The sequence below is a fragment of the Lycorma delicatula genome, chromosome 1 (genome assembly GCF_047948215.1).
Source record: "Lycorma delicatula isolate Av1 chromosome 1, ASM4794821v1, whole genome shotgun sequence".
NCBI classification, from domain to species: domain Eukaryota; kingdom Metazoa; phylum Arthropoda; class Insecta; order Hemiptera; family Fulgoridae; genus Lycorma; species Lycorma delicatula.
In genome coordinates this window covers 334,092,587-334,104,919 of record NC_134455.1, presented here as the reverse complement: position 1 = coordinate 334,104,919, position 12,333 = coordinate 334,092,587, and the positions used below count along the sequence as shown (strand labels likewise).

Genomic DNA, 12,333 nt, shown 5'->3' with positions numbered 1-12,333 from the left:
ATTAGAAAGTTAAATAAAAATATTGAAAATTAGATTTTCTATCGTACATTGTTTACAATAAACTTAAAAAATATGATAAATAAATAAATATGATAAACTTAAATAAATATGATTATTATCTGTCATTCCTTCAATTTTATAACCAAAAACTTTAAAAATATCCTACATAAATTTATTCGATAATATCCATTTAATCGATTTTTTATGAATTATTTATTTGCGATAATAGTTTCTTAAATTATAAATGTAATTATTTTCAATATCCAGAGTTTATCCCGCCACCATTTTTGGTAAATACATCTAACAACTTTTTATTTATAACATTTTTCTGCCTTAAAGAGACCTTTAAAATGATTTATCACACGAAGGGTGTTACCATTTAAAACATATTTGAGTTACAACCCCTGGGCCATCCCCAAACAAAGGATTGAGATTATATTTCTCGTCAAAATGTAAATTAGTTGGCCGATACCTTATCCTGTAAGTTATTGTATTCTATCAGAAACGGTTTTAAAGTTGTTGAGGGGTTTCCATATATTTGACTTGATCTTTATTTATAACTGACAAACGCGCTATCCTTGTTCAATTGAAGCAATTCTATAGAAATAATATTTAGCTTTATTAAAGTTGAATAATTTTATGCAGTATGTAAGAAAATGAAAAGATGAATAAATAAATAGATTAGTAGACAGACATGTTATTTAAAACATTAAGTCGGTTAAAATGTACTTTTTTTTTTGATTTCAGTATCTTAAGTTTTCTCACATCTTCTTCAGTATCTAGGTATTTTATATCTCACTTATTGATCCCTTAAGCTTTAAGGCATTAAACCTAAGACTTTATGTACAGTATATACGTGCAATACACTTCATCGTATGAAAAAAATATTGGAATATTTAAAGACTTCAGCTGTGAACCGAACGAACAGAAAGTTTGATTTTCAATGATGTGCCTTTATACGCAAAACGTTTCCGTAGCAACTCAGAAGTTATTATTTAGCATCGATTAGTGACCTTCATATCCGAATTTAATCTAATTAAGATACGTACAGATATCGAAATGCGGCCGTCAGGTTGAGAAATACTCTGTAAAATTATAATAAAAAGCCAAAATAATGGATTGCAGTTTTAAATATGTAAATTTTATGATATTCAGTAACAGTTAAAAGTTTGTTAAAAACAAAGTAATCTTTGTTTTTAATAGGTTTTCTTATCTCTTAACACCGTTTACCCGATATTCATTTTGAGAATGTCGATAGACATTTTTAACAGTTAATAGCGGTATTAGAATTATAATTATTAAATGCAAAAATGACGTTAACTTTAATGAAATTAATCTTCCTTAAGAATAAAATGTATCTATTTTAACTTGTAAATATTACTACATATAATAAAAATACTATTTCATATTTAAGCTAAAACTAGATACAGTATTTATTCTACATAACAATTCACATACAACTAATAGTATTACTTTTAAATATTGTAAATAATAGATTACGTTAGAAAATCTAAACACCTTATTTGAACCACTCGAAAAATAAATATCTTACACACCAAAAGTTATTACAGATTACGGTAGTCAATTACAAACGTTAGTTTAGTCCTTAGTAGATAAAACATACTTGAAGAACTAAATTGTTTGTTTAAAGAAAATGTTGCCGAATATGCCCATCTGAATTACTAATGGGGTTCATCGGTGCTACAATAGAGAAGAATTTATATTTAAAATGCTATGAATTTGTGCGGTACATTACGTTTAACACACATTTGCAGTTATATGATATGTGAACGGAAAATATACGGCGTTCGCATGCACAATTTAAAAAATGTTACTTATTTTTAAGATTCATTTTTTCAACGTGCTGTGTTGTAGTCTGTATAACACGAGACTACAACTAAGTGTGTTGTAGTCAACTCGTTTATCAAACTGAATAAATTAAAACCACTTCAAATATGTTTTATCTACTAAGGACTAAATTAACGTTTGTAATTGACTACCGTGTTTAATCCAATTGTAGGAAAACAATTTTTAAATAAATGAATTATACAGAAATCTATATTTATTAATATCAAACAATAGTGTTCCGTATTATGAAACAGAAATTGCTCAAACGGATTATGCATCGCCTTAAAACTATTGGTTCATTTTATGCTTATCTCTTGTTTCCCTTGAAGTTAATCTTAATTAAATATCAACTTCTTGAATTAACTTGTATTAAATGAGCTTTAATTTGGGATAAAAATTAGTAATTTTCAACTAGTTTTTTAAAATTTCACTCCAAGTATTTTATCTTATAGCATAGATTAAATAAAGATTGCAGTAATGAATTATAGCAATATTCTAGCTAAAATATTATAAATAATTAGGATAACGTAATTACTACGACTAGAAATACTAAACTGTGGTCAATATGTAATCTACGGTAACTTGTAATGTAATTTGTTAAATAATGTAACAGTAAGTCATAATTTCAATGCGAAAATTATTTGTATCGTTACATGTTGACAACATATTTTTAATTTAAAAAATAGGCGATTCACGTATTTAATAAATATTTTTATTTTGTTAGATCCTGCAATTACTCCATAACGCATAGCACGGCATCTGGAATATTAACAAATTATATTGGTAGCACTGGATTCCCTCTCTATCAGTTGTTTTAATTAACTAGCATTTATTTATCAACAACAGTTACGGGTATCCTGTCTGTGGTTTTTATGTAACTTATTTAAGAAATAAAAAAAAATGTTTTGTGACATACCGGACTCGGATTCAATAACTTCATTTCAACATGCAATTCTGCATACACATAGATGGTCGCAGCAAGGTAGGCCTAAAGATTTCAAGAAAAGTGGGCCCATTAATTAAAATATGAAATACCCTTCAGATATAAAAGAGATATAGTCAGTAGAAATTATTTGTAAATTATAATTTTTACTTGAATGTTCTTTTCCCACAAAAGATCGGTGATATTAGACATAATTCAAAGGAGGAACTGAAAATCCACTTTCAAAAATTTTGAAAGACATGTTCAAGATTAATTCTGGAGTAGTTTAACGAGAAATCTAGTTATAGGCTTTACTTTTTTAATTAAAAAAAATTTAGTAAGAATTACTTACATAACTATTCTTAATTTGCATAAGTACAATTTTTACAGAAATCTTTGTTTCTCGACAAATCGCTTAGTTTTTTTTTTTTTTTGGCAAATGAAACGTTTTACCGGGTTAGTGGTTAATTTGATTCACTAGTCATTTGAATGTCATTAGGAACTAATTGCTGAAAAATAGTACTAAACGAAGCACTTTAAGTTCTTTTTCTCCAAATAGTAATAATAGTGGGGAAGAAATGATAGAATTTTATGGATCACCAAAAAAACTTTGAATTTCATGAATCACCAAAAACTTGATTAATTTTGATGAGCTAAGCTAAGAAAATAAATTTATTTTTAATAATTATTAGACTATAAAACCAAACTAACCACAAACTATTCTCAAACTAACCACATATGATCCTATAGTTTTCATTTCACTGGATTTCAGACTTCTCTGCTAATAAAATATTCTATAAAGAGAGGTCAGTTTCCTTTCAAGTTAAAATAAGTTAATAGATATAATTATTAAGTATTATTATAATAAGTGAATTAATAATAAGTATTACAAATAATAATAAATTTTATTTGATTTTCCGTGTAAGAAGTGATGCTGAACCGTTAACAGTGAAGTAACTGCCTTGAGGAAACGGTGATTGTTTATCTATAACGGAAATTTATTAAAGATAACAACGATCTATGATTTTTTCACAAAACAGTTCTATTAATATCATTTTTTTTAATGAAAAATAGCTCAATATAGAATACTGGTTAATTATGAATAATTTTAATATTTGGAGTGTAGATCGAATCTCAGGCAGAGAGCTTCATTTCTTTTCTTCTTAAGGTCTTTATACTGACTAACATATTCGATTTCCGTAGTCTCAGTAAACCGCAAAATATAAGAAGTCCAGTAGATTTTCAGTGCAAGATTCAATATTTCAGATGGCTTCCCGATAGTAAACTCTCTTCCAGTTTATATTTAATGACATTTGTCTATTTAACCCTAACCATATTAACTACGAAGGTGATATTACAAATGAAAATAGCTTCCACCGTTACGGTATGCCATTTACTACCCGCGCATTGAGTGTTAAAATGCCGTTCTATCCGTCTAAATGTTGATAGCTCACAAAATCAGGCGATCTCCCTAAAGAGTTTCAATTTTCAGTGATAAAATTTTACCTGAAATATACACAACCTGAGTATTCTACACTGCTTCAGTTTATTATTTAATAGTATCTATAGTGACTTAGTTTTGATGATTTATTACTTGTTTTTCTTTAACTCGCAATGTTTTTTTTCCTTGTTTGCCCTCATATTTTGCATCCTTAATTTAACATACCTCCTGACATTTCCGACTGATGAAATTTTGCACAGTTACTAAAGTCGGATGACAATACAATTATCCACCATTACTTTTGCAAACATCTTCCCGTATGGGGTGTAAATTAAGGACAGAAATTAAGGATGCGGGTGTAATAATTTAACATACTTCCTGATATTGCCTATTGATGAAATTTTGCACAGTATAAAGCAAGTTTTTAAAAATTTTGAAAAATTTCTGTAATATTATTCTAACAAATTTTATTAAATCCGTTCTCTTCTCTAGTAATGTACTTTCTAACAAGAAGTTTCTAGTAGAAGAAGGTAAACGGGTGTAATTTGTTTCTCATGTTATTAAATTCAATTACAATGTTCATTTATTTAATTAAAACACGATAAACTGATATAAACGGACAGCAATGGTCTTAAGCTGTTTTTTTATTATTATGTATATTGTAAAGTTATATTTCATTGTAAAATACAAATACAAAATACATAAATACATAAATACATAAATACAAAAATACAAAATACTGCTTCCAATTGACTGAGAACGAGTAAGACATTTAAAGAATTATGGTATATTGCGAAGACTAAATCTTCAAACAGAACAGTACACAACATTTATTCAAGAGACCCAGTAAAGACCCAGTATGGTATATTGCGAAGACTAAATCTTCAAACAGAACAGTACACAACATTTATTCAAGAGACCCAGTAAAGATCTACCAATCACATTAGACCGTAAAGTAAACTTATGTGTTTTAAAGGATTGCTAATAGATCGGATGACATAAATAGTTTGTTGATTAGGTATAGCAATCTGTTACTAAAATAAGATTCTTGTACGTAAAGAATGAATAAAGCCGCAGTTTATGGACTATTTCTGAGGTTTTATATATTTATAAAAACGATCAGTGTGACGTCCAAAACATCGCTAATAAAGAAGTTTTAAGTCTCAAAAAAAAAACACAATTATATATTGCAACTCACTGATGTAGCCAAACTTGTAAGACAAAGTTGTTGCTTGGAAATGAATTTTTTAGATACTGCAGTCGATAAACCTGGCAGATATAAAAAAGACAATGAAGCTACATTTTCTAATTTTCGTTAGAAGAAGACCTACTTAGATGAGTACTTACATCTTTCTGGGACGAGCAAAGTGGTTTTAGAACAGCTCATTAGTGACTATACCTTTTCTTAGTCGTGATGAGTATCGAAAAGCGATATTAATTTAGAGTTTGCCTGTGATCGAGTCAATCGCAACATCTTTTATGTTACTTTTGTTACAACACCCTCTGTCATTCAACTTACCTAGCACGAGTGTATTGAAGAATCCGCATAAAAGCATGCAAATAGTAGTAAGTCCAAGAAACAGTCGCTTGGGAAAATTAAATGAGAATTAGGACAGATTTATACTAGTGGTTCAATAAATTTTAATTAAGAAATTAGCAATTTTTTTATCAAATTGTTTGTATTAATTTAAAATGTACATTTATTTTACTTAAGTGCAGTATTAATTAACTCTTTTTTTAAAATTTTGTTAATGTTTGAAATACTTCTCAGTTAAAGAGATAATTTGAACCGTTTTGATGTGAAAACACAAGTATTTATTCTTACAAATATAATTTAATAAGTGGAAAATATAACCTTGGCAAAATGAAGTTAAAATAAGTAATGTAAAGTTAAAAATGAAGTAAAATAATTAACAAACTAGAATTTTTTCAATGTCAGAAAATCTAATAGAAATCAAGCGTGGAAAAATAAGTAAATGAAATTACATTGTCTTTATGGTTAATCTGAATTTAGAGAACAAGTGTTAAGTATTTTATACGTCTCTCTGTAGGTGGACATTGTAACTGGAGAAAAATTGTTTAATCCGTTAATGTGAAACAATTCTATTTTTTTTTTTTTTTTTTTTAACTAACGAGTTTACGGTGTTCAGTTCAATTTCAATATCGAGTGGAAGCAATGTAAATATTTATAGATCGATCTAAAGTGGTTCATACACACTATCTCTCGATATGTAATTATCTTTGTTGTGTTATCTCTCAAATGTAAAACATCTGAGTTATAAGAGCCACCACTTGACTTGCTTTTTCTAAGCATAATGAATTTCGTTATTTAATCAGTACTCGTACTGGATAGAGTGAAGGCAATTCTTGTACGGTTGAACATCATCCCCTTTTAGGAGAGGAGCTTGGCATAGTGATATAGAATAATTTCTTTAGCTCATTGAAAAAAGAAACCACTTCATTTCCCACTTTCCCGAATAATTCCGGTGTGATTGTTGTTAGAAATGATTTAAAAATCTTCAATAGTGAATTGTCTCATATCAGAGGGCTTATTGTAACAGTTCTAGAAACTAGTAGCAATTGGATCAAGGCGCATTACATTACATTTAAAATGTTTATACACAAATTTTTTGTTTATTTGGACGTTTAATTGCTTAATTTCAGACCTACTATACGATCTATTGTATTCAGTTTCATTAAACGAAAAGCTGTAAGAATTTGTCGTACTATTTTGAATGAATTATATTTGTATGTTATATTTTGAATGAATAATGGATCCAAATAAAACTTTAATTCGGAAGTGTAATTAAGTGAGTTTTAATAAAATAAATAAAAGCCAAACGAAATTGAATTAACGTTCAAGTATTCAGTAAAAAACAGTTAGCGTTCTGTAGTTTTTGTATTTTTCTTATTACTTGATATAGCACTCAGGCAGTATATTTCAACTGTTCATATTAAAAATGTAATAATCTGCAGATGACTATGTTCACGTTTCAAAATAAATTATACTTCAAAGAAGCTGGAGGGACAAATTAGCAGCTAATTATCTACTGCGATGTCTACCTGCTTATATTTGAATAGTTAGGTAAATTGAGATAACCTGAGCTTTACATGACAGCCTTGTGTATCTTCCTCTTTGTTTAAGTCACAAGTGTACATAGTCGTCTTTATTGACAAGACCCTTGTTTGCCGTTTCTACTTGTCCTGTCAATCTAATCGCGAGCAATATCTTAAAGTATTACTTCGCTAGATAAACTAATCTTTGTTAGTTGATTATTGATTTTGTTTTGAAGCGGTTTAATTTAGTTAATGTTATTTTATAAAGACTGTACTTGTTTTGCTTGCTTTTATATGTATTAAAATGCGGTTGTATGTAACATCTTCTCAACTTGTTTATCATTAAATAAGTAAGTTTTTTGTGCCTCATCGGTATGGATTTAGAATCATTTGTAATCGTTGTTCGATTGTCTATCTATTTGTAGAAATATCGAAAACGAGAAAAACTTCTGCTTACTCGATTCCACTTCATATAGAATAAACAATATACTTTCAGTATTTTGTGATGGTTTATTAATTTCTGAATTACGCTGAATTTACAGCGTAATTGAGAAATTACATTTATGTTTAGAAGGAAACAATAAAGGATAAACAACTTTGTAACCGTCTTCAAAACCTTTTATAACAAAAATATTTTCCCCTATGTTTATTTAAACTTATACAGATTAAAAAAAAAAATACGTGTTAATTTCAATTGTGGTTTGACAGTATAAGTCACAATTAAATAACACAGACAAAGTATCAACTTATTACTTTATTTTAATTTGTTATTAATGAAATCAATCATATTTATTATCAATTGTTATTGAGACATTGCCCCACACAAATACAGCTCCTTCCAAATACATACATAAAAAATAATAAAGTATTTACTCCTTTAACAAATACTAACAAACCCACCGGGTTGGTCTAGTGGTGAACACATCTTCCCAAATCAGCTGATTTGGAAATCGAGAGTTCCAGCGTTTAACTCCTAGTAAAGGTAGTTATTTTTATACGGATTTGAATACCAGATCCTGGATAGCGGTGTTCTTTGGCGGCTGGGTTTCAATTAAATATGCATCTCAGAAACGGTCAACCTGAGATAAGACTACACTTCACTTATATTCATACATATCATCCTCATTCATCCTTTGAAGTAATACCTGAACGGTAATTCCCGAAGGCTAAACAGGAAAAAGAAAACAGAACTAACAGATTGCTTAACAAAATACTTCAAGTAAAACAAGTAATAAGACTGTAGTGCAATGATAACTAAATAATACAATTTCAACATAATAATGACAAATACGAATACCGTATAAAAACAAGTACCTCTTTTCTAAAGCACGCTCCACATCTGAAACTTAAAAATTAATAAATTTAATGTTGGCTGAAACGTTCTGTAAAACTTCTTTCCTTGTTCATTCTCTCCTATATTACTCCGACGCCATTTTTCAGTTTGCACGTTGTTCATAATTCAGCATAGTACTCTTACCAATTCAGCGATAACTCCCTACCCTCTTAACTTAAGCCAGTTTCAAGTTAGGTACGAATTCAATGGCGGCTTCAAAGACCAAAAATATTACTTTCATAGGCCTTTGTCTGTTTTCTAAATCGATATACGTTAAAAAAGAGTAAAATATAATCTAAGTAGCCCATTTTTTCTGGTAAATATTTTTTGATATTTTGCCAAGATAGTTTGATCTTCATCAATAAAATCAACCTGTTGGGTCTTAGGGTTGTAAATATTTTCACAGTAGTAATTATCAAGGAGACTATTATAATTATGCGAATCATCATCATCATCCGATTAACCTTTTTAATATAAGAATAACAAACTTATATCGAACCATTCCTCTGAAATTAAATATTTAATTGTACATCCTTGTCATGCATTTTAACCATAAAGATGCGAGGCCTTAAAAATTTTTAAAGCACATCTACAAGTAGGGTTTTATCGTTTTCCACTTGGTTAATTACTTCGGACATCTCCACTAATGTGTATTCTGATCCAAATTTTGGTGTGTCATATGCAGTAACCTAAAAGCTTCATTAAACGTTCGTATTGAAGAAACAAGCTTATATTTGTTAGTTTTATGTTTATATACATCTGACATCAAATGAGATTCCGATCCCGAGGTTTGAAATTTTAAGTACCTACCCGTCGATCAAAATAATCTGCGGTTCTTAACCCTACCTAATTATTCTCTAATATTTTTCCAGAAATGATTTCGTTTGTCAGTTTCGAATTCTACGTATAATCTGAATTAATGCATATTTACAATCTACCGAAGTTCTAAAAGGATATAAAGTGATACAATCTAGCACTGTGTTGTAAACTTGACTCAATTCCCCTTTATAATTAAATCACCAACCATAAATAATAAATGGAATAGAATTGAAAAAAAATCTTCCTTTTTTAAAAGGCAATCATTCAATCCAATTAAATATTCTTAATTTTTTCCTATTTATTATAGACTAAATCGATATAGTGCTAACATTTAAACATTAAAGACATCTGATTACCCTACAATTTTACCGGAAAATTCATCTCTAATCATAATTAACACTCCTCCACCTGCCCTGCTGCTATAACGTTTAGTCTTTAAAAAAACCTGGTAATTTGTTAAATAATTACTTTTTATCTCACACGCTCAATTCACTAATGAAAATTACAGAGAACGTAGAAAAACTTTCTTTTTGTTTCCTATCTGCATTACTCGTACAAAAGTCCACTATTCCCTGATAATTCAAACAAAAAATAAAATATATATATTAATCCAGTCTTCTTTACATTGGCTACTAATACTTTTACAGCGCTACAAAACCCTTCTACTCCTTCACGCTCCACTCTTCCTACAAACTTTCTGCCCCTGGTCTCCATTACAGAATGTTGTTTTTTTCTTCGTTTGAAATGTTTTATATTACGATTCCTCCGAGTTACCCAAGCCTAATTCTCTTTCTCTTTTTTCCACCCTGTGTTTTCACAAAAAAAAAAAAAATAATAATAAATATGAAAAATTCTATCATCGGAAGGAGAAACGATGTCGTGGCTGAAACCTGGCCAAATTTATACACCAGCTGGGTATTTGATGAGTCTCAGGAACATGCACAAGAATATTTCCTTGCAGTGTAGCGATACGATTTGCTTCAACTGCTCTTCAACTTCAGGACAAAATTCTTGTTCTGGACAATCGTATCTCTTCCCCAGTAGTTCCTATATACAATGTTTCCATTTTGGAACTAGTTTGTACCGTATCTTTCCATCTTTCTTCTCTTTGGTTTGACTTTAATTAAATATTTTTTCAGGTTCTTTATAATTAATTGTCTTATAAAAATATCAGTTTAAATATAGTAATTTTTATTATCACTTTTGTTCGGATATTTAGTTTTAAATGCCTAAATTATAGAGTTACTTTTAAAACTGTTTTCATTTAAATTAAAACATAATGATCTCTAGAGTCAAAAATAACTCACGCTTTTCGCACGACTAAAGAAAAGTCGTGCGAAAAGATCATTTATAAAATAAAAAGTAAAAATCTTAAAAATAACTTCTTTAACTTATTTCGCTTTATTATTCACCTTGTCAGTACTTACATCATAAATTTATTTGACACAAAATTTTATTAAATTGTTAGTTTTTAATAAATTAAAAATAAAATTTTGATGCCTAGCAGTTGTCAACATGTTGATGTTTGAATTCTGTTTTGTCCAAACTACTGTCTACGAATAAACAGAAAACATGATCGCCTAAAACCACTACCAAAATTACTCGATGTTTATATCAATTTAAACTACTAATGTTAAAAAACCACTTTCAAAATAAATTCATTTGACGGAAGTTGAGTCAAAAACCGCATTAAAAATTTTGTAAAACTGTTTAAAAACAAAAACCATGTTGAATATGAATATTACATCTGGAACGAAAGCTTAATAAAGTAAATAAAGTGCAATGGAAGAGGGTTGTAAAGTATGCTCAAGACGATCAATAGATAAATTTTTTCGCGAAAATCCTAAGTTAAATACGAAGAGCCGCTCTGTGACTGTAGTGGCCCAAAAATAAATTAAAATTTTCATCGACTTATCTCGAATTTCCATATCAGTTTTACCCCTCTTTATTATCCATAACGGGTCACCAAATCTCCTGTCGTACGTCGTACTCTAATAGAAGTTACTTAATTACCCTTTCATCTAAGTAAAAATTAGACCTCCTACCGAAGTTTTTATTTACACTCCCACTATTTTTCGGTAGACCATTCATTTCTAAACAAAGCACTCACCTTGAACATGCAACCTTTTCGTGTATGTTACACCTGCGTTTGTCATTTGACAACTACAATCAAAATCTCAAAGTAATAAAACATTCTGAAGTTGTTAATGGCTACAAACCTTTATAGGTAAACCATTTATAGCAATCCATGTTTTTGGTTTACAGACAAGCCATTTTACAGGTAAAATAAATACAGTAAGGAAAAATATGAGTTGCGTGAAAATTTTTCCGTATTTAAAACTCCTTATTAAAGGTGAAAAAAGCGGTTAAGAAATTTATCCTTATTTCATTTTGTAAGTGAAGAGATTTTTGTAATATTTTGAAGGGTACCGCTTTTCCATAAAAACGACATTTATACTTACTGAATTTTTATTCGTATATGTTTTTTATTTATAGCATTTTTTTATTACTATATGTTAAACCATATGTTAAATCATTATATGACATACCGACATGTGAAGTTTTAAATTATACATTGTTTTTACTTCCGTCAAAAATTATTTATCTTAAATTTTCGAATAGATAAAGCTTTTAAAACAGAAACTTCTTCGTTTTGTAACAGGTTAATAAATTTACTAATTTACTTTTATATTCGTTAGTAACAATTAAAATTGATTAATATAACCGAATACAACGAATTATTAGAATATTTAAAAAATCAAATATTTTTTTTTTTTCATTTTACGTGTTTATAAAATTTATTACATCTATTTAATGTTATCTTATATATGTACAAAATGAATGTTTGTTTGTTCGTCTGTTTGTTTCGTATGCGTTCTTATGCTATTACCCCGTTTGCCACTTTGAAACTTA

General features: G+C 28.8%; 1 protein-coding gene across 1 annotated transcript in view; it reads left to right on the top strand.

Moving 5' to 3' along the window:
• The first annotated feature begins 2,770 nt into the window (after window positions 1–2,770).
• LOC142334282 (dopamine receptor 1-like) overlaps window positions 2,771–12,333 on the top strand; it is a 93,755-nt gene continuing 84,192 nt past the window's right edge. The window contains exon 1 of the mRNA XM_075382197.1: window positions 2,771–2,830. Within this exon, the coding sequence (XP_075238312.1) occupies window positions 2,795–2,830 (36 nt within the window). The 5' untranslated portion in view covers window positions 2,771–2,794. The remainder of the gene's footprint in view (window positions 2,831–12,333) is intronic.